The 27,444-nt window shown below is 37.9% G+C and overlaps 1 protein-coding gene across 1 annotated transcript in view; it reads left to right on the top strand.

Moving 5' to 3' along the window:
- Positions 1 to 27,444, top strand: part of TRPC4 (transient receptor potential cation channel subfamily C member 4) — a 132,727-nt gene that overhangs the window by 98,367 nt on the left and 6,916 nt on the right. The window contains exons 5-8 of the mRNA XM_054271765.1: positions 9,423 to 9,562; positions 17,505 to 17,818; positions 19,529 to 19,724; positions 21,356 to 21,550. Of these exons, the coding sequence (XP_054127740.1) occupies positions 9,423 to 9,562; positions 17,505 to 17,818; positions 19,529 to 19,724; positions 21,356 to 21,550 (845 nt within the window). The remainder of the gene's footprint in view (positions 1 to 9,422; positions 9,563 to 17,504; positions 17,819 to 19,528; positions 19,725 to 21,355; positions 21,551 to 27,444) is intronic.

Raw genomic sequence — 27,444 nt, 5'->3', positions numbered from 1 at the left:
CATGCCTTCCAAAATCTCTTGCATCCAAAATGATGCATTTTGCACGCTGATCTCTAGTGTTTCCTAACCAGCAGTTTCCTGTTCCAGTTTCACATTTTCTGTGTTCAGCTTTCAGGTTTTAGTTGCTGTAGTGCCTTAGCCCAGCCAAATAATGAGGCCTCAGATTCACCCATCATGATTTAAGGCAATTCATTTGGCACCTGATTTCCCCGTCCCACTGAAGGAGACACACATCTCCACAGGAAGTTCCAGCTCACAGCATGTGATGAACATCTATTTCAGCTTTTTTGTTTGTATATTTAGGTCTTTTTCATGTTGTGTTTTTTTGTTTGGTTGCTTTTTGTTGAGGGGGTTGTTTTTGTTCATTTTGTTTTGATGGATTTTTGTTTGGTTGGTTTTTCAGTGGTGGTGGTTGTTTTTCTAAAGGAATGAATCTCAGCCAAACCCTGCTATTTTCCTATTCACATACATAAAAACTGTAGTCTAGTCATCTTTTAATAAACTTAGTTTTTTTCTTAAGTTCCTATCAATAAGCTAAGGTTTGTTTCCAGGCTGCAATTTAGTTTGTTGTCTAATCTTTTCAAACCATAAAATTATGCAGTAACCTTAAAAAGAGTAAATGAAGCACTTTTCAGGGGAGACTATAGCTGAGGTACATACAGATACTTCAGCATTTTCTGGATGTAAACAAAAAATTTATTATTTAAGTAAAAACTAGTGTGGCTCTAGGGTTGTAGCTCTTCTCTGGAACCTGCAACATGAGTTGCAGGAAAGTACTTCCTTGGGAAAGGATATCCTGCAGCAGCAACTACATGTCAAAACTATTAATATTTTAAACAATAGAACTTTTTTGGTTTTTCTTAGTTCAAGTAGCTCTTGTAGTTTGCATTTTAACTCAATCTCTCTTAATATTCAGAGGGGAAGAAGAGCTCACTATTGCAGGTTTCTCGTAAACATGAAATCCAGGACACAAATATTTCACGCAACTTAAGAAGTTTCAAGACTGTCCATAGTAACCTGAGCTCTCTAGTGAGCAAATATTAATTAGCATTTGCCAACTACTATGTAATAGAGGGCTAAATGTGCATAATTAGCACATAATTAGAAGTGTCACTAGAGTAGGAAGCTCAGAGGGAAAACTTGTATTGGGCTACATTTCCATGGAGACTATCGACTTTACATTTTAAAAGTCTCTTGAGGAAGCTTCTGCATTAATTTTGTCTTTTACATGATTAGATGATTACACAAGTGGTGCTCCAGTATGTGGTGATTATCTGTGGAACAGTAAGTCAGTGTTACAAGGCTGTCATAACCTTAAGAAGCAGTTGTGGAAAAAATTCTCAGTAAGAAGAGTCAGAATCTCCTGTCCTTGCACTTAAACAAATAAGAAACAGGCTTTGGCTCATAAAGAAAATTAATTGTCATCTTATTACTGGCTGTTAGTTCACACTACAGAAACATAGGCCTATTTACTGTACTTGAGAATCCATCACCGTTGAAAAATGAACAGGAAAATGAAGAATATCATCTTGGGAAAAAAAAACCAAGGAGCAACAGCTTTTTCTATCATCATATTCCCATCAAATTGCTGTGTCCTCTGAGCATGATAGCAATGATTCAGAGGGGAAATCCAACAAGACCCTACTTCACCCTCAGTGTGCCTTGACTGCTGCTCATGTAAGGATGATGTTGATCCCTGTACATTTGTCATAGGTGGTGTTCTACCCTAAACCATGGCCTCAAACCTAGCAGTGACTGTACTAAGTGTCCTCACAGTGGGCATTTGCTTCACTAGCAAATGCTACGAAATTCAGGGAAGAAAGGCATCAACTAGAAAAATTTAGAGTTCAGTAGTTGTGGTTAAAAGGCTCCCTGCCAGTTTTTCAGGGTGACTGTAGCAAAGGAAATTTTTTAGGGAATTTCTTTGGATGAGTTTTTTGCTCCTCTATGGTCATATTTAAATGCTCATTTTAATTGCATTGTTCAAAAGCCTGCCTGGAGCAGGAATACAGCCCTACTGTATCTCTTGAACAACATGTTCCCCATCCTTTCTGTCAGAATGGTTTATACTATTGGAGTACATGAACCTATAGAGAATGTGGATGTTTGGGAACTGTGCAAAATTGCAAACATTTGTGGTTAGCAAACTGCTGGTGGGATGTATGGGAATGTACAGTCTTGTCGGTCCTTGGCACAATGTACATTCAAACTGATGGCACAGCAAGACACTTCAGAATAACTGATCACAGAGGGGGCAAGTACAGTGTGCATCATCTTCTAAATTAGGTCAAGAAAGTGTTGTGTAAAAAATTAAACATTTAGTATGAACTGACATGTTTGAGGGAGTAGATATAGAGAGTAATATGGCTGGCAAGATGAAACAGCACATAACCAGTAATGACATATATAGCACAGAGCAGAAAAACAACCCCAGACAAAGCAGGAACACAACTTCTTTTTAAAGAAGGATAATGCACATAATGGCCACAAAAGACTATTAAGTCCAAACTACTGCTAAACACAGGCTAACTGCAAAGACAGGTCACATTGTTCAGGTTCCTGTACAGTCAGATCTTTAATTTCCCCAAGGATGAATATTTCACAGTATATCTCTCTCTCACAGTGTCTGTGTCTAACAACTGGTAGACTTTTTTCCTGATATTATTAGCATTATCCCATGCCACAACATGCAACCATCATTCATCCTTCCAATGTATGCCTCTAGAACAACTCTGGCTCCAGCTCTTTGGAACCAGCAATTTCATCAGTGGATGAAAACAGCATTACAGAATCACAGAATATTCTGAGTTGGAAGGGACCCACAAGGACCATCTCCTAAGTGAATGGCCCATACAGGGATCAAGCTTACAACCTTGGCAGTATTAGTACCACGCTCTAACTTTTTCGTTGGGAAGTACTTTTAATGGTGCCTCTGGCCATGTCATTCCCACTTTTTTACCTGATCTGACACAGGACCCACTGCACAGTTTTTCCCCTCACAAACAGGTATTTACCCATGGGAAAGCCAGAGGTGTGTGTTTGATTTTGCCCATGTTCTCTTGAAATAGTTGTACTCTGTTAATTAATATGCCCCAGAGAGTGGAAGCCCCTGAATTATGCCAGGGTGCCTCTTGTTACCTTCATATACCTTCAGCAGAGATCAGTTCATCAGCCCAGGTGTAAAACAGAAGAGCTATATCAATCCTCATCAATGCTCACTGAATTCCCTGGAAGGACTTTCCTTTGCTTCACTGAGCTTTATATCATTAGCAGCTTGTCTCACTTCTTGTATCTGTGAAAAACTCTACATCACATCACATAGCAGAGCAAAGTTGGTTTTGTCAGTTAAATGGTTTCACAGCCCAGCAAAAATATGTTCTCCAAGAAACATGCTAAAAGGCAGTTGTTGATCTTGGCATGCAAAGATTGACCCCAAGGAACCTCTTGCTTCCCATCACTTAATGGTAAGGAACAAAAATAGCTCAGAGCAACCAACCTTTTGTGGGAAAGGTAAGGCCAAAGTTAGTAAGGGATCCACAAAACTTTTTGAGTCCAAACATAGTTCAGGATATTGCCTTTCATATCTCTCTGACAAATTTTGATGTTATTGTTCACAGTGAGAGTTGAACCACAATCATGATTATAAACCACAAAAGGCAGTGTTTTACAGATGGCATAAATCTTTGTGAATTTCCACAGTTGCTGGAAATTTTTTTTTGCAGTTGCTCAAGTTTCAATTTAGAAATTTAGGAATTAAGACAGGCTGTGTCTAAGTTTTTTTCTTAGAACCTAAAACACCTCTGAATGGATTTCTGAGGGAAGTTATTTCTTTGTTGTTTGTTTCTTCTGCCTGAGACTGGGATGTGTTCCTTAAGAGTAAAATTACAGCTCTAGGTAGCTATAAAGGATCAAACAGGATAGAAGCAAAATGTTTTCTAAGCAGAAGTTGTCTGCCAGCACTAAAACATACTTTGTTTAACCCAAGGCTTCATCCAAAGGAACAGAATTTTTGTAGCAGTATTGAGCTGCTGCCCTGCTCAAAGTTGCAAGATTTGCCATCAGTCTTAATTTATGAAAAGAAAAGCAAGTCCACTCTTTTGAAAAGATATTTCAGAATCTAATATCCAAAGATTTCAAGACTGGAAATACAGCTTCAAAATCAAAATCTATAGATAAAAGTTGAAAATAAAAGCAAATCTTATCAGTGTGTATTTGTTGATGTATCTGCACATTTATCATATGCAGTATGTGATATCTATTACTAAATTCTTAAGGATTTTTTAAAAGTGCTCTAAGAACTTTAATGAACGATGCTGCTTTTCTAAGAACATTTTTATTTCAGTGCTTTTTGTTTTTCTAAGATGTATTTTCATTTTGTTGCTTTGAATAGAACTTATGATATGTGGGGTTTACTTCAGAAGAAACAAATTAATTTCTCATTAATGTTCAGAAAATTTTGCTGCAAAAAAAATGTTTAACTCACAAATTAATTTCATTTCTCCAAATTCATTTTATCTGATCAATTTTAGTTCCTTTCTTGCTTCAGGCAAACTGGACTTCATTCAAATGGTTGCAGTTGATCAGTTTGCATGTATAACAATTCACAATGGTTTACAAAACCTCTCCATGGTGTTTGTCATTCCCAGGGCCCTATGTGGTCTGTGGGATTCCTGCCCTGAACTTATCTATTTCATCCCATTAAAACTGTAAGTGTTTATAAAATTTTTCTCTGTCATCTTAGGCTGTTTCAAAATATCCATGCTGTTATTTCTCTTTTACTGCTCCAATATGTGGGTATAAACAATGCAGCAAGAATTTGAAAGTCTTACCCTCAACTTTTTAATTAAAATCCTTGATTAATGAGGTGGAAGAGATGCATAATGTTTATCATTTCCTTGCAAGTGGCAATAAATGATAACAGCATGGTATAGATAGGTGAGGATCTAAGAGGCAGGTGTTAAATCTGGCTGATGTGAAGAGATGGGAAAGACACAGTTGGAGCAAAGGGACAGAATATAGCAAAGAATATCCAGCTACAATAGTGAAATCTGCTCTGAGTGGAATTATTTCAGCTAAATGCAGGCATCTGGAAGTTAGACATCTGTTTTAATTAAGCCTGATCCTCCATGGCTTCCTTTTCAGCCAGTGGGAAGACTGACCCACCTCCAGATTACAAGGATTATTACCTTGGAGATTCTTGTTTCCTCCCAGGGAGCTAAAAGAGGGCCTTGGGCAAGCAACTTGTCCCCAGCCTGACTGCCTAAAAGGCTCTTGTTTTAGATCTGCTCCCTGTCTTTGGCTGGTTTCTCTTAGCAGTTTTTCCCCAATACCCGTGTGCAGGCTGGCAGTGTCCCCTCTGTTTTGTCGAGATGTCAGCTTCCTTGCTGCTGAAGGTGTAGCTCTGACATGAGCTCTGTCAGTTTGCAGCAGTGTTGCTGCTTTGGAACATTAATAATCAGGCAGTGCCTGGACTCTGTATCTCTTTCCTACTGTAGCAGTGCCTCTATTAGACAGTCTTGTCACTGCATATCTTCTCCTCTGTCATGTCAGGTCGTGTTTGGAAGTGCCCTAAAGCCTCCTTTCATAATAAAATCAGGTACTATCCAGCTATCCATTAATCTTTCAAGTAGAAAAGTGTACAAGGTCACAGAAATAATTCTGCTCTGATCTCTGGATGTATTTTTCTAAAAAAAATACACCCAAGAAAAAACCCCTATAGATTTTCCAAGTCTTTTCCTGATTCTCCCAATGAATGTCACAGAAGAAAATTGGCATGTTGTGTCAGAGCCTGTGGACATAAGGGTGGTCTGACTTCTTCCCCTCAGACACTTCTTTCTTGCTAAAAGATACAATTCTGATCTACAAAAAATTTCAAGGCCTCTGTCTGCTGTAAATTAAACCTAAACAGCACAGCTGGGAATCCCTGAGGTTTGTTGTTCAGAACACTTTCATCATGTAAGCTCACCAGGCCTTACAGACATCTTCAGCCCTGTGTAAAGGCTCTGGGATTTCAGAGTACACTTTTCTAGGACAGCCCTTGAGGCACACTTGGGAGGATTTAGAGAACTCTAGAGAGTCCAGTTCTTCCAGCATTCATTGCTCCAGATGAGCCCTGCTAAGAATCCCTAGCCATGGAGACCCAGTAGCTGCTGCAAAGACTCTGATCGCAGCTGTCATGGTGAGGTTGCCCTGCAATTGTGAATTTGAGCAATCAACCTTAGGACTCGGTACCAAGATTTGCTTTCAAAAATACATGTGTGGGCAGCTCTCCTGTGCATATGTGGGCTGTGTGTCTTTCACAAACATAGAATCCATCTGTCCATCAGCATAGCTTCAAGTTCTCTGGAGTCACGTTGCATCTCAGTAACTGTATTTATACATTGAGTTTGTACTTAGATGCTTTGGCTGGCAAGAAGAGCAAGCTATCACATCTCTCTTACAGCCAGCAAAAATATGGGAGTTACAGTTTTCCATTATTATTTGTTTAAAAAGAACATGCATCAGAATGAACATAAAACTTGTCTTGAACCAAAAAAATAATTAGAACCACCACCTTTACAACATCAAAGTATACTCAGAACTTTCAGCTGCCAAATGACTTCCAAATTGCTGGTCGCTTGGATTAATTGTGTTTCTAATTCAAAATGATCAAATTTACAACAGCCATATACTCTCTTCACTATTTTATAATAGGTCAGTATTTCTCTGTTAATGTCAACTTTAAAATTACATTTCATTTTCTGAAGCCCAGGAAGTGCTTGGAAAAACAGTCTGGCTTTTCACTCACAAAACAGATCAAGTGCAGCAGCATTAGTCAGCATTTCTTTTTCAATCTGTACATAATCCCATTATATTTTAGGCAGTGCCATCAAAGCATACAATACTGAGCAACAGGCTTACAGAGAGCAGCCCTGATGCAGTCTGTGTCAGTTCATATCTTTGGCTGGTGGTGAACCATAGAATATCTCGGCAGAAGACTTCAATTAACCTAAAACCTCTTGTTAAAGCATTCATCTTATTTTGCATCCCAACCTATTACTGCTGTCTTTTCAAAGTGTATTTTAAAGCCAATCCTTAACTCTGATAAGTCACAAAAAATTTTATTTCATTCTATGAATGTGTGTATTGATTTCTGCAAAGCCTTTTTATTTTGGAATCTTCTGTCAATGCAGCTTTTTGCTTTATGAGCCACGGCAGTCTTGCCAATGTCAAGATCCTGCAACTTTTAAGTAAAAATTCCTTAAATGAAAAAGAGCAAGGCACTGTTCTGTGACACTGAGACTTAGGGGCCATATCTGTGTTACACAGACTTTGGCTTGGAGCCTGGAGCCAGGTCTTCTCCTGCTGTATGATTTTTATGTGCTATAATGCAGGTGGAGCAGCAGTGATTTAGAGCAGTGTCTGTAATGTGGAGGGGATATAGCAGCACACAAAGCAGCTGCTTTTATGACCTGATGATGGCTTGGTCTTAGCAAGTTATGCCCAAAAGGCAGTGGAAGAGCAAGCAGGGACATTTGCAAGTTCATGGACTGAGTGATGAAGGTTGGAGAGGACTGTGGAGAGAAGGGGGAGGCAGATCTGCTGTCACCATGTCCATACTGCATGTCACAAGTGACCAGGTCTTTAAGAGTAAGTGATTAAGTCATTTCACTGGCTGAAATGGGCAGGCACGTAGGAACCTGCCCTGGGAGCCTTGTGAAAGTGTGTTGCCTTTGTGGTGGCACTTGGGCAGCTACAGCAGTGTAGCAGGACAGAGCAGTGTGCTGTTAGAGGATATTGACCCCTGCCATGCAATCATGTTCAGCTGTTCTCCCGCTGTTGGGCAGCACAATTGATTGCATTGTTAAAATAAGTGTTCACTTTTTAACAGTGCTGTATTTTCTGGGTTGGTTTTATCTGATACACTACAGATAGAGTTGCAGTCAGCCTGTCTGGGCTGTGGTAGGCCGTAAAATGGGCCTATTCCACTTTCCTGTCTGCATGTTCCCAGTGAGATCCTTCCTCAGAGTGTGTTACCCCAGGTCTGCAGAATGCTGAAACGGTGATGGTGGCATGGCTGAAAATTAATCCAGTGAAAATAAAAATTGCTGATTCAATCAGGTGATTCAGGTGGTCCTGAGGCTTGTGATTATTGGTGATGAGACACAGAAAAAAGATGGGACCATGTGTCTGAGGTTTGAGAGTGAAGTTAGTGAGGAAGGAGACTTTTCCTTCTGAAAGTAAGCAGGAGACAGAAACACTAAGCCAATACACTGGAAAATTAATTTGTAATAATTCAAAAACGTACCTGGCTCAAACAAGAGTAGGCCAGAGATTACTTCACACAGATCATGCTTGAGAAAAATCACAAGTTTTCCATCCAGTCAGCCAGAAGACCCACTGCAACAAAATGTTACGGTTTAAGGAGAATTAAGCTCATAGTAAGGAAATGCAGAACTCTATAGGCCCCTGCACAAAATCTGTTTATCATTTTCTAAAACAGCAGGTGAAAAGAAGACATTTACTGCTATTCAACACCAATATGTGAGAGATTGGTATTATTTCTGCCCCTCTAATGAGCGCAAAGTAAGGAATTCCTACAAGAAAACAATTAACTGTGAAAAATTAAAAGTTGCAATGGTATTGTTATCAAAAAATCTCTAGATAATAACATGAAATGTGCATCTAAATGTACTATGTTCTCCTATTAACATATTATACAGTAATGTGGAGTATCTTCTTCAGAGTGGTTTTAATATTTATAGCATTAAAAAGAGTCTCCACACAGTTGTCTCTGAAGCTGTTAAACCAAGTTCATGTTAGACAACTTGCAAGATTTTCCACTTGGATTGAATATTTGTGTTTCACTGTGTCTAGCACAACATGGGCTCTGCACACCTGAAAACAGTTTCAATTGCTTCATGTCCCAAAGGAAGGTGTCAACAAAAGACTTTCTTCTGGAGACACTACTCTCTCATATGGAAAAGGGAGACTTTAGCTCAGCATTTACAATAACAATAGAAATTCTCTTCCCTATTATGTGGGTTCCAAATAAAATAAATTGTGTTGGATTGACCTGCAGTCATAAATTTTCCAGTCTGAAATACATTGCATCAGTTGCCAAGGACTGAGTTGACACTGGTAACTTATTTTAAGACTCTTTTTATACTTTTTAGGATACAATGAGAAAGTGATTGAAGAAAACCAAAGAAATTGTCCTTGTAGAAGCAGATTTTTTGTGGGGGTTTTGTGTGACAAATTAATTCTGGAAACAGCAAAAAGATGAAATTTTACCTATCTGGATGTGTAAATTAGAGCACTTATCCACCTGCCCTTTACACTAGATGTAAGGAAAATCAATCTATCATGAGTTAAGTGTCTAGAATAGTCATAGCCTTTTAAAACTTAATATTCATGCCTAATGAATTATGTTTTATTTTCAGGTTTTATCTGGGGTGAAATTAAACAGATGTGGGATGGTGGACTACAGGACTACATTCACGATTGGTGGAATCTCATGGATTTTGTAATGAACTCCTTGTACTTGGCAACAATCTCCTTGAAAATCGTTGCATTTTCAAAGGTAAACTGCAAAAAAAAATCAGCAACATTTCAAAGATAAATTAAATCAGGCTTTTTCAATCTTTTATCTGTGTTTGGAGGTCCTGAGGCTTAGCAATTCAAGAGATGTATGATGTGCTCTGTGAATCTTCTGCAGCAATGACAGGAAACTAGACAAGTATAAGAGCAAACAAAATATTGGGTTTTATGCTTTTTTCTCCTTGGCCTGTGCAGTCTTTTCTTATTTTGTCCTGAACTGTCATACTGTTAAATTCTTGAGAAATTAAAATTACCTGTAATATTTTATAATGCTTGCATTTTATGTTAATCTTTAACTTTTTTAGTGAGAAATTATTGCCTCTAAGACAATTTTACACAACTTTCAGACAGGTCTACTGCCAAAATACGTAGTCAAAATTGGTGGGGGGGTCTAAAGAATAAGATTTTAATTTCTTTTGAAAATTTATTATACGTGCAACGTGAAAAAGTAAAATTGAAAGGGATAAAATGGTCATTTGAGGCTGTGTGTGTTCATTTTTATGTTCTTTTCATGGACTTGTTTTGAAAAGTCTTATATTTCCACTCTTTTAAGTATCTTCCAGCAGAACAGCCCTTCTTTCCAAAGGCATAGAACATATTGTTGTGAACATTTTGTATGTATTCCACATGAATAAATAATATGACAGAAATTCCTCATAAAATGAGATATTTTGAGTCAAAAATTATCTATAGTGCAAGGAAACCACATATGAAAGGAAATATAAGGATTTTTTAGCATTTGTCATAGAGTTCTTACCACATCCAAGCAGAGATAAGCCCATTTTTACTGGCCACTGGGATCAGCATTGTACTTCAGCTTTTTCAAGTTTCCCTCTGCCAGCAATAATTTATAGTTGCAATAGTACTACTCTGTGTGCATGGAAGGAGAGTCCCTCCTCTGCCAAGATGCTTCTGACTGGGACAAGGAGAGAGCCATCAAGTAGCCAGAGATGACTTCCTCTCCTCAAACAGCAGCTGTTCTTGCTGCAGCCCTGCCACAGGCATAGAGGAGCTCAGGAACTCTAGTTTTTATCATCTTGTGTCTGCTCACAAAGTCCCGTGTGCCAGCCGGTCAGGAGCAGGGATGAACAAAGACCCTCTTGCAGGTCATGTGTTGACACATCAGCCTTCTTTGACAAAAGGTTTCTGACATGCTGGATCTCTGGCTGCAAACCTTTGGAAGTCTTCTCACTCAAAGAAATTTGGAGCCTGAAAGAGGAAGGTGCTCCAAAGAGTGGTGAACTGTTATTTAAAAGCTAATGAAATGCCTTTTTACACACAAAGATGCTTTATAATAAAATGGCTAGAAAATAAGTAGTCATTTCACTGTCCCTTGAAATAAAGCACACAGTTCATTTAAAATAGATGTTTCCAAAGCATTGGAGATGGCCAATTATTTACTTCAGAGTAATATTGATTAGAAGACATTATTATCCTTTCATCTCCAAAATAGCTTCTGCTTACAGTAATCAGATTCCAAGGTGACAGTATCTGGGTTAATGTGCATCCATTACTCTCCAAATTAGTGTGTACATTTTAATCATAGTGAATACAATGCTTACAAAAGCTGTGCTAGGCAACTGGAACACATGATAACAATGATAATAAACAGAGGAATATAAGTGTTATTTAATACCCTGCCACATTCCTTCAAATGCCTACAACAGAGTTCTTTGCCACTATGCCAGATGAGAATGAGAGGATGCCAAATGTAACCAGTATATTTTAATGTAAAGCTTTCATTTTCTTTTCCTAAGCATTGTGAGTCAGGTTTTTCTAAGTTACAGCTCTTCTATCTTTATTGAACCAAATATATAAGGTCAGTTCTTAGACTTATTCTATCTTCTATGGATCAGTTCCAGCCACCCAAGAAAACATTTAACCAACTCCCTTGAATGAAATTATGAGTGTCTCCTGTGTGATAAATATTCCCAGAGTAAAATACAGTGTTTATTGCCCATTTAAGGCTCTTACTGATGCAGTAGTTAAGTAGATGGATATTATCTAGAGTAGCTGATGGGGTAATGTAAAATTCACCAAAGCTTATAATTTCAGGATGAGAGACTGCTAAGATAAAGTAACTGGTTTCACTGCCAGTATTCAAATAAAATAAGGGCATCATATAATTTTCAATGGCCTGTGGTTTATTGTCTCTGTATCACCATGTTAGGTCTTCCTAAATTTTCCAGTGTTTCCATTGAAAATGCTCTGTCCTCCATAAAAATATCATACTCTATAGTACATTGTTATATTTTTTTAAAGTACAAGATGACAGATTTTAAGCAACACATTTGTTTTTATGAAGGGTTTTTAGGTGCGCTAAGAAAAAATGGTTCCTTTTATGTTTTTTGAATATAATGTATTTTGTTTTGATATGTAAAGTTAAGTGCAGTGCCAACATGTGTGCAAAATCTTCTTGCTTTCTCTTAAATACTTGTAAAGTTGAGCATTGGACCTAGTGCTGCTTGTTTCCAGTTCTGCTAAAAATCACATACAATCTCATATTGGTGATAACGTGCCTCAGCCTCTGTTGTGAGGATCTAGTAGGGAAACAAATTCCTATTCAGGGCAAGAACTCTGAAAAGTAGCTAAAGTACATTATTTATCTCAACATTAACTGGCTTAATGATCACTGTGTCAGGTCTACTTTTATCAAGAGTAAATAAGATTTTATATCTCTCCTGCCCCCAGTTCTGCAGAAGCTAACATATTGTTACATGTTTGCATTGTAAAATTGTTTTGATTGGTGTTTTATCAGATTCACAGACTAAATGTCCATTTACACAGGCAGATTAACACCTCTCCACCCCTGGGAAATTATGGACCTTATTCGTCAGTGTAATTACCATTGTAAAGCTCTCTGCTGTGCCACCCCCCTGCCCCCTTCCTACTGCTGCTTGAAATTCCACATAATGAATGCAAAGATTGCCACATACATTTTAAAATAGGAAGAGTTCACATTTACATATGACTTTTCAGGAAAGTATTTGAAGTACTTTTCCTGAAATGGATATTATGTAACTTGTCTCTTTGTGGCCAGAAACAAGAGGGTCATCTTAGACTGAGGTCCAGCAGCCCATTAAGTGTTCAGGTAGCCTGATCTACATGTCTCTTTGATCTCTTGTGGTGCTTCCAAGAGATCGAGAGTTCATGCCTTTTGTTTTAATGGGAAAACAGTGATCATCCAGCAGTTTTTTCTCACAAATGGTTCAGATATTGAATTTGCATTTTAGTTCCTTTGACTAAGGATCAGGGATTATTACCTTTTATTCCCTGGCTGACACTGCAAAAGCATCATATATTTACTTTGAAACTCTACTGTTTATATGCTGCTCAATTTGTTTTCTGCTCTTCTTAATTTTCCATTGATGTGCCATGTAAATTTCCTTCAACCACAGAGCCAATAATGGGTGTTATTTAATCAAATTAAGTGGTGGTTGGCTTTGCTGTATGTCAAAAGGTTGTGTTTGCATTTCCAGGGGGGTTAGAAATTCATCAGGGTCACCAAATAGAGGACTGCAGAGTATCAACATCATGATTTACAGCAAACTCAGTGTTGCAATATTTTCTCTTATCATTTTCCACTCCTTAGAACAATATTAGTTTATTTATCCTGTGTAGAACAGAAGAACTTCAACAAACATGAGTGAGAGAAAAAATGCTTCAATTCTATGTGGTTTGACTCTGAGATACTTTTTTTTTCTTTTTCACTGTTCCTGGTTTTAGTATACCTAGTCTTTTTGCTACTCTTCTGTATTTTCCTTTTCACATGAAAGCTGCTTTGTTCTGTAGGGTTTTTTTCAATATTTCTAGTTTCCTTTTCAGCATCCTCTGCTCTGGTTAGTGTATTCAATAGGGGTTAGTTGTTAGAGACCTCTTATACTCATTATTTTCTTTATATTGTTTGCTGTCTTCTTGCAGTTAGTATATTTCACAGACAATTTCCAAACTCTCAGGCCTTCACCTTTCTCACTTTTTTCTGCCAAGTATTTACAGTCTTTTAAATTATGTTTCTTCAACACTGAAATAACAGCCATCACTCTCCGCTTACGACGGTGACACCTCTTGAATTCTATCCAAACATGCAGGAAGCACTTGAGCCCAGAAAAGGAAGAGTCAGTTACATTGAAACATCACAGCTGTGCCTTTGATTTCCCTTTTACAAATAAAAGTCATTTGATCTTTTCTGAATGTTCGAACAAATCAGTTTTGTGTCTTTACTCATGACATCATAGACAAGGTCCCTTTTTCCTCACCTTTCTGCTTAACATCATTTCTTTTAGAAAATGTGATATTGAACACATCTTGCCAGACTACAGCCATAAGACAGTCTATCCCCTTCCCCGACAATCAATGAGGAGAAAATGAGAAACTTAAAAAGCAACTCACCTATGGGGGGGGGGGGGGTATTTGCTTTCCCACTACTCTAGAAATGCTCATTTCACTTTGCTGACTGTAAGAGTAGATGGCAGAATGCAGATATGGCTATCCACACCTGACTTGTTAAATTTGATTCTTCTTGTCTTGGTATATCATGTGCTATACTTGTTCAGTGTCCTGTAGTTCCATGTGTTTCTCTGAAGGGTATTTTCTTCAATTTCTCCCAACTCTCTCACATCTGTAATTTCCTGGGAATCTGCCACTACTTGCCCTCACCTAAAATATGTCTGCAGTTTGATGCTTTTGATTCTCTACCAAAAACTCCATTTCTTCCCAGTTTCCTGAATGTTCTTCACATTTCTCCATGACTGTATTTTACTTTATTGCCCCAAGACAGCTTGTGTACTTTTCCCTGAGTACCTACTGCACTGTCCAGTACCAACCTTTGCTTGTACAGACAATTATTCCTAGTTTTTTAAAAGGGGCAAGTTTTCAGCTGTGAGGGTTGTAACATGCCATGAGAATTTGCAGTAATGTGCAGTAAAATATTATTCAAAGAAAGCCATTATAGGAATCATGCTGAGGAATTTTCATCTCTATCCTCAAAGACACTGAAAATAATTTATTCTGCTTGTTATTCTTGTTTTATCTCTTAGGTGTTGTCCCCAGTAACTAAATTCTATTTTCTACTTTTTAGTAGAAATACTTTACTTTTTAGAAAATTCTATTTTCTACTTTTTACTTCTATTTAGTTACTGCCTGTTTTTTATCACTGAACTTGAATCAATCAGAACTGGATTAAAGAGCCATATTGAATGGGGTAGATGAGCATAATCATTAGGGAGGGGATAGTCTAATGAAGAGAATACTGATCTATGATTCCAGCATGGAAATTTAGGTCTAGATTTAATTCATTGCACTGTAGAGAAAAAATGTCACAGGCGAACAAAATGTAAGGCTGAGTAATTCTTAATTCTTTAATGGGCTATTTTTCAGTTTTTCAGTTCTCATCCCCAAATCCAAAAACAAAGCTGGTATGGCTGCTTGTATATGAGTAAATGGTATTGTGCCAGGGATTGCTGTCAGGCAATGGGACAGTTTCACATGCAATACCAGTTGGTTAGAGAAACCCTGGTGTGGGGCCTGTGCCGACTGTTAGTGTCCAAAGCAATGCCCAGTTCCCCTTCACAGTTTGGATTGTAGAATCACAGAATCATAGGATGAAATGGGTTGGAAAGGACCTTTAAAGGTCATGTAGTCCAGTGCCTCTGCAATAAGCACAGGCATCTTCAACTGGATCAGCTACTCAGAGCTTCATCCAGCCTGGCCTTGAATGATTCCAGGAATGGGTTATCTACCACTTCTCTGGGCAACCTGTTCCAGTGTTTCACCATCCTCATCATAAAAAATTTCTTCCTTATATCTAGTCCAAATCTACCCTTTTTCAGTTTAAAACCACTAGCTCATTGCTATTACTACAGGCCCTGTTAAAAAGTCTATCTCCCATCTTTGCTATGACGCCCTTTTAGGTACTGGAAGGCCACAAGATCTCCCCAAAGTCACCTTTTCTCCACACTGAACACCCACAACTCTCTCAGCCTTTCCTCAGAAGAGAGGTGCTCCAGCTCTGTGACCATTTTCACTGTATGCCTCTGGACCAGCTCCAATAGTCCATGTCTTTCCTGTACAGAGGATGCTGCAGCTGGATACAGCACTCCGGGTGCCATCTCACCAGAGTGGAGTAGAGGGACAGAAACCCCTCCCTTGGCCTTCTGGCCCCACTTCTTGTATAGCCCAGGATATGGCTGGATTTCTGGGCTGTGAGCACTCATCTACCAGCACCTCAACTCCATCTCCTCCAAATCGTTTTCCTCCCCAGACTGTCTTGACACTGGGAGCTGCCCTGACCCAGGTGCAGTGCCTTTCACTTGGTCATGTTAAACCCCATGGTGTTCCCATGGGGCCATTTCTTGAGCTTGTCCCGGTCCCTCTGGATGACATCCTGTCCTCCAGACATGTCAGCCACACCACTCAGCTTGGTCTCATCTGCAGACATGCTGAGTTGCACTCAACCTCCTGGTCTATGTCATTAATGAAGATGTTAAGCAGTGCCAGTCTCGGTACAGATCTCTGAGGGATGCTACTTGTCACTGACATCCATTTGAACGTCAAGATGTTGATCATCTCTCTGTGGATGAACTCATCCAGCCAGTTGTTTATCCACTGAACAGCCCACCTATCAAATCCATCTCTCACCAATTTAGAGAGAAGGTTGTCACAAAGGGACCATGTCAAAAGCCTTATGCAAGTCCAGACAAATGACATCTGCAACCCTTCCCTTGTCCACTGATGTAGTCACTCCATCATAGAGCACCACTTGGTTGGTCAGGAAGGACTTCCCCTTGGTGAAATTGTGCTGGTGCTTTAAATTGTGTCCCTGTCCTCCATGTGCCTTAGCACAGCTTCTAGGAGGATCTGCTCCTTGCCCTTTCCAAGCACAGAGGGAAGGCTGACAGGTTGGCTGTTCCCCAAGGTTTTAATTTCTCCCCTTTTTAAAAATGGGTGCTATGTTTTCCTCTTTCCAGTCTGGGAACTTCACCTGACTGACAAAACTTTTCAAATATGATGGAGAGAGACTTGGAAACTACATCAGCCAGTTTCTTTAGGATTCTGGGATGCATCTGATCAGGTCCTACAGACTTAACATATGTTACTCAGGTGTTTCTGAACCACTCTGACAGTGATCAATTTCTTTGCAGGGTGAGTGTGGTGAAATGCTGAGATGCCTGTTTATGTTGTGTCATCTGGCCCCAGTGACACATGGAGTCCCTTTCCTTACTGCTCAGGGCATGCCCAGCAGCTCTGAAGGTGCATGTGTATGGTCTAGAATAGGTAAATACAGATAACACCATAGGCCCCCTTTGAAATCTGCTTTATATTATATTATCCCCTTTTTAGAGGCTTCCTAGCATAGATTCTCTCATCTGATATGTTCTATAAAATAGATTAATGAGTTCAAATAAATAATAATGAGTCTGCTATAGTAGTTAATCCTCAGTTCAAATATCTTTCATCTTCAAGAATATTTTTTTTTTTGGTAGAGCCTGAACAGAAGTCACAGTTTCAGGGGTCAGACTCTTTGATAATGAGACACATAAGCAGTTTGCCATGGTTCATTAATAAACATCTTTTTCATCATTGGTTCAATATTAGTGCTAATTGATATACTTACTTGGTGATGGAATGTTTTCTTCGTACTTGCCAGAGCTTTTGTGGGTTTCTATCCATCACTGTCAGCCCTGCACTTTCCTTCAAATAAATAATTTACCTGCTTGTACAGCTGGAAATTTCTATAATTCTAAAAAGCAAGGTGCTCAAAACTGTTCCTTTTGCAGTGTCAGAAATTTTAAACTGTGAAAATTTTTTGCTACTGTGAAAATTTATTGTGATATCTGCAAATTAATTGAGCAGCTTATAAAGGAACTGACATGCTTGTTCATGCATCAAAATAGAGGAGTAATTTCTTCCCTTCTGCTTGTTTTCAGTACAGTGGGTTAGTTCCACGGGAGAGCTGGGACATGTGGCATCCAACCCTGGTGGCTGAGGCTCTGTTTGCAATTGCAAACATCTTCAGCTCCCTGCGCTTGATCTCATTATTCACTGCAAATTCTCACCTGGGACCTCTGCAGATATCTCTAGGAAGAATGTTGCTGGACATTTTGAAGTTTCTCTTCATATACTGCCTTGTGCTGCTCGCTTTTGCAAATGGATTGAACCAGCTGTACTTCTATTATGAGACAAATGAACCTGGCAACTGCAAAGGAATACGATGTGAAAAGCAGAATAATGCATTTTCAACGTAAGTAGCTATTTACTTCCATCCTCCTCCTCCCCCAAATATTTTAATGACTTCGATGCTGTCTACAGAAAAGAACCTCTGTTTTCTGTTGGTATTACAGTGGTGTCCTGACAAACATATCTAATATTACCATAATAATAATAAAAAAACAACATTTCGTGACTAATAATTTTCTCCTCATACCACAGTGAAGTCTCTACAATTCAAGATATCTCAAAAGATATGAGGTAAAATAGAGATAAGAGGAAGATAAATGAGATCAGAAGTTGCATAAAGTCACCAGGTCAGACCTTGCTCATCCAGGCAGCTGTCACTATGCATTTCTTCCATGTCTACTTGTGGGCATTAAATAAGTCTGGTGTTCTAAAACCTGAAGATTCCTTCCAAATGTGATAGGCTGTAAAAAAAACATGCAGTCCCAGATTCTACTGACTCGACTCCAAACAATCAAATTTCTAATTTCTATTATAAACTGTTTCTTTTTCTTTCACTTGAAAATCAATTTTACTTCATTATAGTTTTTAGTTCATCTACAGAACGAAAACACTGCCAAATGAACACTAATTCTCTTGTCTTTCACCTTTCAATCTACATCAAACTACTGCTATAAATATCTATTTAACTATTACCTTCTGTGTATCTAGGCTTTTTAAAAAATATATTTATTACCAATGGCTTCCTTCTTAGAGAAAATAACTTTATAAAAATAGCAGCCTTTATATCATCTTAATCAAGTAATTTTCCTCAGGCACAGCCTATTTATGTTGTATATTAATAACACTTATGCAGGTCTAAACTTTATGTGACCTGAACAGAAAACCACACAGAAATTTTTCAGAGCTCAGCATTGAGGGAAGCAACATTCATCTGGGAAATAGTGGGGAGTACTGGTACTAGTGTCAGAAGGTGATGTCATGTCAAAATGTGATGCTTTATGTGCTCCATACTTTCAAGGAGCAATCTAACCAGGACTATTCTTATGACACTACAGCATAGCTGAACACAGAACAAAAAAGGAAAATTTTTGATGTATCTAGCTGCAGAGGATTATTTTTTTTAAAGTTCATCGTTGTGACTAGCTTCCTAGATGTTGTACAAACTTCTCTAAGGGAATGTCATTTGCTTTAGGTATAAAAACACAAAATTCTTTTGAGAGTAGCATGATTTTTTTGTGTGTGTTTCCCTTCTTTATAAAACAAAACATATGCTAATGATAATAATGCCTTTCTAATTATTCAACTCTTTTTATCTCAGTTGGTCTCAACAAATCAGAATTGCATAATGTGCGGATACCATACTTCTTTCAACATCCTGGCGAGACACAATAATTACTTTTACAATCATACTTGAATTATTTCGGATCCCTATTCTACCCCTTATAGTTAAAGCAAAGGGTCAAAGTACTTCAAAAGAAGGTGTCCAACATGACATCTCTGAAACTATATTTATCTCTCTGAAGTTTGAACAAAATCAGCCTTTTGTTTGCAGGCTTATTTATAGACTCTGTATTGTATATCTAGAGGCCCAGATTTGAAAGACTAGGCCATTGTTTCACTAGTTAGGTTTTCCCTCCGTGTTGTCTATATTGTGATAAGTGTCATTCTTCTCAGTCAAGTCAAGAACTTCTGTGTGTTTTGGGAGAAATTGAACAATCTGAAGACTAAATTTGCAGTTATTATACAGCCATTCCTTCTGGGTTTTGTTTTTCAGGTTATTTGAAACGCTGCAGTCATTATTCTGGTCTATATTTGGACTCATCAATCTCTATGTGACCAATGTGAAAGCAAGGCATGAATTCACTGAATTTGTTGGGGCCACCATGTTTGGTACCTATAATGTAATATCTCTGGTTGTTCTACTCAACATGCTAATAGCCATGATGAATAACTCTTACCAACTCATTGCTGTAAGTTGTTTCTTATTTTTAGATAATTTCTAATATATACCCTCTCTCGGTTCCTACATTCAATTTTTCTGGCAGTAAAACACTTCACAGACAGGACATTGGGACAAATATTGCAATTGGCTCTGATTCTTTTGCACTGCTCTGGAAGGACAAGAAACCAGAACCAAGCTGGACTGGTTAAAGTGAAATTTCCCCACAACACCAAGTGGGGAAGAGATGAGGAAGCCAGCTCTTGGGTTGAGAGGGCTGTCCTGATGCTTCTGGCAAGTGAGGTGGGCTACAGCCCTGCCCAAGCTGCACTGTGCAGAACTTCTTTTTAGAAAAAGACTGCCCAGAATTGTTCTGTTGCTGCTTCATTTTTAATACATTATATTTATTAGCATTTGAAAGACTGCTATTTTATTTTTTATCTGACACAGACATACAGTTAACAGAATGTTCCAAGGACACTAGCTATTCAAACTAAAGGTCATATCTTCTCATTCAACTTCCTTTGAGAAAGCAGGACTTTCTCAGTCCTGCTTCCTCCTTCAATGAAAACTGCCTTTGTCATTACCAGAGCAATTGGCATAGTTTTATTTCTAAAGTGTCTATTAAGGAGTCTTAGAGAAAAAAACACTGATTCATCGTATCATAATTCAAATATGATCATGCAGAAAGCAAACAAAAGAAAGCTTCACAGTCTTAAGATTATAAATATGCCTTTTTTCCAATCTGGAAATTACAAGTGTTTCCACAAAAGAGACACTGACCACCTGTGTTTGTATAACTCTAGTTGTCAGAGTTTAGTGAAACAGATCACAACATAGTACCACTCACCAAAACTTAGTGCTTACTTTTCTTGCTGCGAGTTGTAAATTATTGCTTTTGTTACTGTATGACCGGGACTAGACCTGTAGCTGAGGTTCTTGGCTATCCAAATCTAACATTAGTGATCTAAACTTCTTGTTCAGCTGCTAGGATTTCAACATCTTTCCATGACCTTTAGCTTTCATTTTCCCAAAAATTTCAGGATTTTACGAGGCTATATATGTTCCAAAATAAATGAAATTTCAAATAAAAATTTAAAACCCACCCCCGACCTATTCCAAACACTGAATTCTGAAGTAGTAAGAAAAAAAGAGATACTTGACTCAATCATTTTAGTAGCCTCATGATTTCTTGGATAACCTATTTGTGAATTTTGGGGACTGGTAATTTCTAAGAAAATGCATGAGCCTTGCTGACCTGTTGCAGCTGCTGCAGAGCAGCATAATTAGTCTGATCTATGCAGAATAATGGTGAGCTGCTATTACAACAAACTGCTTCTTCCAGAAATGTAGTATTTCTCTGCTTGTAATTACCTTTTCTGTTTTTTGAGATACTTTCAATAATTTAACAGCTTGTAACAGGGAAAAAAAGTGCTTATAAGTAGGTACATACTTTACATATCGAACATCTTACTGAGGTAAAGCAGCTCAGCTTTGTTTTGTGTTAAAGATGTACTGTCAAAAGATGGCAGTATTTTAAAAAGACAATTCATTAGCATTACAAGGTTGTTCTACCTTTAGTTTTTTCAGATTTTTTAGGGGCTTATTTCACCTCCTTAATTACAGCAATATCTATGTCGATGATGTGTTTCTTGTGTGCAGGATCATGCAGACATTGAGTGGAAGTTTGCTCGAACAAAACTCTGGATGAGTTACTTTGAAGAAGGAGGAACTCTGCCCACTCCTTTTAATGTCATACCAAGCCCAAAGTCTTTGTGGTATCTGATCAAATGGTTATGGAGACACCTTTGCAAGAAAAAAATTAGAAGAAAGCCTGAAAGTTTTGGAACAATAGGGGTAAGTTGTGTGGATTACTCTGCCTGTAGTCCTCCTCTTTGCTATATAGATGACTTTTTCTCAGCTTTACAGAGTGTCTGATCTGTCAAGTAATGTGCATATGAGTTTGACAATTATTCTAGCAGAGAATGTTAACTTTTTACATTCATGTCAATGTATTTGAAGAGAAAGTATCATCATATCCCTGTACAATAAATTATGAACCATGACTGTGCTTCATCTACAGATAGTTCAAGAAAGGTTAAGAGCAATAAAAAATACAAGAGATCAAATGTGTACACTTGTCTGTCAGTGTCAGAATTGTTGGTTGCTAATCCCTAGCTCAAGTTTCACAGTTCAGAGATAATTGAATACCATGAACCAGAGACTTATGTATGAAGTATTCATCATGGGACATTGTCTGTGTCTCTGTCTCTCTACATGGAATGAAATGAGTTTGCCATAAAAGCATTTTTACCAAAAGCTGTTCCCATTAAAAATTTTTTTCAAAGGTGACAGCATTTACTTGGACTTGTTTTCTTAAATTTAAAGGTAGAGCTATTTCAGAATCCCATTCTGAAATCATACCATATTCTGATACTGCTGATTAGCAGTGACATTTCTAGGGGAAAAAAAAAAGAGGGCAAAAGACACACAAGGCGACCAAGAATAGTTCTGCACCTGGATTCAGCAGATGCCTGTGTAATATCTCAGCTGCTTACTTTCTCTGGTAGATGCAGTTGGTAAAGCAGATTTGAACTTTTCCCCCTTAACTTCATCTACTTGAGATACCTCAGTCAGTGACACGCTTTTTCCATAATGTCAGTGCAAATATTCAGGCAACATCCTAACCCACCAACAGCTAATTCTCTCTAGTTATGTTTCTTCATTTCCCATGAGCGAGTCAGTACCTCAGTAACTAGACTGAATTTAGCCAGCTCCAGCATGAAGAATACTGTTTGGGATAAGATGTGGATAATGGCATTTTCTTTATACCGTAGTGATTTGATGAATATAAATGTTTCAAGTCTGTCAGGAACTCAGATAGCCAAGCATTAAGTGGGAGACGAATGTGGGTAAGGGGGAAAAGAAAGGGGTATGGTCCTTGTGCTATTGATTCTTATAAAAAAAATTCCATCCATTTCAAAGAAGTCAGGGGGTATGATACAATTATTTGATGGACTGTTTCTATATCAACCATTTCTTTGTATTTCTTCCCTATTTCTTGATAAGTGAATAATAAGTTTTTCCTACCTATTCTGCTGTCATCCTGAAATGCAGTTTAATCTCTAGAAGTACTTGGAGGAACAAGTTCACATGCATGTACAGATATATGGTAAAGAGGAAAAGTGACATATAAAACTAATTCACAATTACTATGCTGATAAATTGATTTCATCCTCTTTGTAGAAAGCTTCAAATCACGCTTATTGCAATATACTGATATTGTTGGCCGGTATCTAAATTGTGAAAGCAAAACTCTTTCATTTTGATGTCATACTAGTACATATAGGAAAGAAACAGACAGGAAAAAAATCTAATAAACATGAGGGTGATATTGAATCAAACCAGTAATGGATGACAAGAAGCACACTGAAAAAAATTTTAAGTTAAGAAAGACTAGCAATGATTCATATAGAAATTTTAAAGAGAACATTAACTAGCATGAATGGTGAATAATCTTAAGAGTAAAACATCTCTGTGTAATACAGGAAGTGAAAAAGTAAATGCAGAGACCAACAGAAGGAGAAACTATGAGATGTTGTTAGAAAGAAAAAGTCAAGAGAGAGAGTGATGTACTTATATGTGTGAGAGAGTGGGCAATGCTTCTAGGCATTTGTTAAACATTTGGTAGGGATGATTAGCTAGTGTAAACTGAGAGAATGATATTAAAATTAATGGTATGATGCCAGTGTAGAGCAGAGGGTTGCTTAACACAGTATTTCTGTTCGACTGAGACAGAGAAAGAAAAACCTTATACAGCCCAGCTAAACTTTCAGGACAATATTTCTTGTCAGACCTTCCATCTGGGATAAGGAAATTTTTTTTTCTTACCCTCTCAAACTGCAGATTTGGGAGTAAACTCATTCCAAGTGGAATGGACAAGTGGAATAATAAAGATACAGGGTGCTCCCAACTCTATGCTGAATGGCATGATGAGGAAGAGGATTCAGAAAGATCATGTCTACTTCCTGCACCTACCTCCTGCTAGGGTACATAAATACCACCTTCAAGAAACCCACATCTTAGATTTGGGAAAACTGCTACAGCAAAGGGTCAAAGGGTAGGGAGTCTATGCACCAAGCTACTTGAGAATTTTTCCAAATATTTGGAAAAATATATTTCCAAAATACACATTTCCAAAGATTTTTCTTTTTGTTTTTAAGTTAAAATCCCCCAAAATCTCTAAACATCAGAGCTTTTAATTAATATATATCAGTTTCAAATAAGCTTTTGTTGGGAAAGACTTTTCAGCTTCAGGATGAAATTTCTGTTTGAAGAAAGGAGCAGGTGCCACTTAAAACAAATATCTTGGGCTGAGGAGACCCAGATTTACTTCTGTTCTCCAGTGGATATCTAATTATTTACCCCAAGCATAAAAGCTATGACAACAGAAATTTCGTTCTCAAGATCTTTAAGATACTTCAGGGGCTAAGGTGCTCTCTTGGGAGAAGAGAAGGAACTGAACCAAGCTTCCTTATGATTTGAATGTGAACCACTAATTACTGATCTGTTTGGGATGGAGGACATCCATGAGGGAGAGATGTGGGACATTTTTAGTTGATTCCTGTATTTTTTTTTTAATTATTTGAAAGTGGAATCCCTAAAGCATGTGGGACAGTAGGGCCATATACATCACTGGTTTCCCCCGCAGAATAGATATTCTTAGTTGAATCTTAGATTCTTAGTTGAACTATTCTTAGTTGGAATTAGAGCTGAAACCCTTCTGAAACAGAGAGCTTACCAGCAGAGCCATCATGGCAACCACACTTCCAGCTCCCTGAAAAAAGTGAGTGCCTGTGGCTGACCAGGCAGATTCAGTCCACCATATGGGCATCTCATGAAACTACAAAGTTTTTCAGCTAATTCCTCAGCGTAACACAAGCCCCATTAGTTTTACGTGAATTTGGAACATTTTGCAATTTCCAGACCCAGTTATTCACCCAAGCTCCAGAATGGAGTATGATATATGCATATGCACTCTGTGCTCTTATTTCCACATTGGATAGATGCAAACCACCAGATAGGTGCTGTTAACTGGACATCCTCCAAGAGGTTAAATCATCTGTCAACAAATGGGCACACCAGAGTGATCTCATCTTTTGTCCTGAGGGAGAGCACTTCTTTCTGGTTCTGACAAACTTCCCATACCTACAGCTCAGCCTTGATTTCCTAGAACTTTTTCAATTGTCCCAACAAGCTACAACACAAATTAAATTTAGGACCTCTATGCCCTTTCAACCAAAAGTTAATTAAGAGTTTTCTTTGCCTTTTGTTCAAGGATCTCAGAGGACTTCAGCTCAGTTGTATCTGCTCTGTAATAACTTTGGCCTCTGAGCTACAAGATAAGCTTTGTTGAGATCTAGTCCTTTTCACTGAGTCCTGCATTATAAATTCTCTCTCCTTCTCTACAACCAAGTCTGGAAGAGTAAAAAAATGCTATAACATGATTTTCTTATATTTGCTATATGGATGGATGGATGCCACATTGTCTGTAAGGCAGAGCTCAGATTTCAAAACATTCTGTTCTGAAATCTCTAAATGTTAACTTTCCTATTAGGAAGCACTAATCAGCAGTGACGTATTATGGTGTTTTCCAGTAGAAAAAGCAATAATGTGCATCCAAAGAGTGAGTCAGTGCTAGAGGATACAAAATAGATAATAGACAGAAAGGAGCTGGCAAGGATTATGCATGATCTCTGCAAAAAGTCCTCAATAACAAAAAGCCAGGAATCATGAACTAGGACTGAATCAAGGATCAAATTAAATGTATCAATAATCCACTGTAAAACTTATATATGTTTACAGTTGAGAGTTCAGTATATGCAGGCAGAATGTGTAAAGAAAGGGTTGAGGGTTAGGACAGTTTACAGCTCACATTGTAGTGAAATGATTTATCTGGCCCATAGGAAGAAGAGAAATGCCACTAAAAATAAGCAGGACATGGTTGCTTGGGAGGATCATCTACATTGCTGTTTATAACATAACTATCATGGGCAAGAATACGGTCTGTGGCATTGTGAGGTGCCTCTGGAAAAAAGGCAATTAATTTGCTTTTCCTTGGATGTCAGTTCTGTGGTTCTTCTGTCCTTTGTTGCAGAGGGACAGCTGAAGCAGTGGGTGGTGAAGTCAGGGGGAGGTTTTTCAAGGGAGAGGCTTTTTCTCCAAAGCAGCACGGTGCCTAGCCATGCTGATGGCAGCTTCTCTAGCCACAGCTTCAGCTGAAGGAAGGCCAGGGAGGTACATGTGATTTACTGATATTTCAGCTCTGCTGTGAATCAGACAGAGCTCCTCTACCACTCGGAGTTCAGCACATTTTTTTATTCTATCATTTTGACATATCCCAGGTATGCAGCATTTTCTTCAGCTATTATCAGTTATCTCCTACACTTAAAATTCTGAAATAAGTGCATGCTTGTGTGCTGCTTTTCACATGTATCTATATCATCTATATCTATATCTGTATCAGTTTTATTAATTTGGTTAGCTTACCTTTGTAAAAGCCAGATTAGTAATATAATTCTATTAATTAGGCTGAGGTTTTCCTGACTGCACAAGGCTTATGGCTTATGGCTGATGCTGTTGGCCATCTGTATTTCAGAAAAAAAAGATATATGGGAAAAGAAATCCTAGTCCCACCAGTACAAACAGTACTGCTTTCCTCAAATTACATTCTACTTTACATCTGATCAGTCACCAAAAAGTGTTTCATCTATAATTTTAAGTATTTCAGAAGTGAAAATTGAGAGGATTGCCAGAGATAGCTTCAGTAATTTTTTTTTTGCATCTGATGTTTAGATAAACAGTTGCCTCTTTTCTAGCTATACAGAATTTTATGCCATTTTCTGAGCAACCTACACAATTTTATTATCATTTGTCACAGAAAATCTCCTTTTCCCTTCTCCTTTTCTTTTTTCACCTAGTGGAAAATGTTGCTATTTCTAAGTCAGTGTAAGCATTTTGTATTTTCTCTGTAATGTCTGTTATTGAAAGTTGAGCAAAGAAATAATGCCTTCCATCTGGTGTGGAAATCAATAATCTGGAGTGTTCCTTGTATAGCCAAGAATCATTTCATGGAGAATCTTCTCTGTCAACACAGATAAGTTCTAATCCTTTAAAGGTGATGCTTCTAGTCAAGATGAGGAATATATCCCACAGCTTCAGACAATATTTCCATTTTCTTTATCACTTAGCAGTTTAAGGTCAAGTGCAGGCATTGGATTTGTATTCCTGCATTGTAAAATATATTTTAATGAAACACATCAAAATAAGTAATACAATTTTATTAAATTTTTGTCTGCTGAAGAGATCTTTTTTTCCAAAAAGTGTAAATTGCTAGCAATGGCATAAACAGGAGGATCAGAATAATTAACACTACTAGTGGAGCTACTATTAAAGCGTCCTAAAGGATGTTAGTGCCCCCTTTTGGAAAGTGACAGCAGCATCCCCTTCAATTTCATTGTTGTATTCAACATGCATAACTATGTTTCCCAGCCTGTTACTATTTTTAGTAAAATTAAGCTTTCATCCTTTTGCCAGTCATAGTTTTCAACTTCTTCATGCACACTGAACAATGGTTACTTGAAACAAATTTTGAACCATAAATTAGACTATAACTGGGTTGAGAAAAACAGGCCAGCTGAGAACTAAATAAGTACAATATAAATGTTAATGACATTTTATTTCTAGTGAAT

This window comes from Melozone crissalis, unplaced genomic scaffold (assembly GCF_028551555.1).
Source record: "Melozone crissalis strain CALT ecotype California unplaced genomic scaffold, PUWL_Pcris_2 ptg000013l_1, whole genome shotgun sequence".
NCBI lineage: Eukaryota > Metazoa > Chordata > Aves > Passeriformes > Passerellidae > Melozone > Melozone crissalis.
This window is presented reverse-complemented; position numbering and strand designations above follow the sequence as displayed.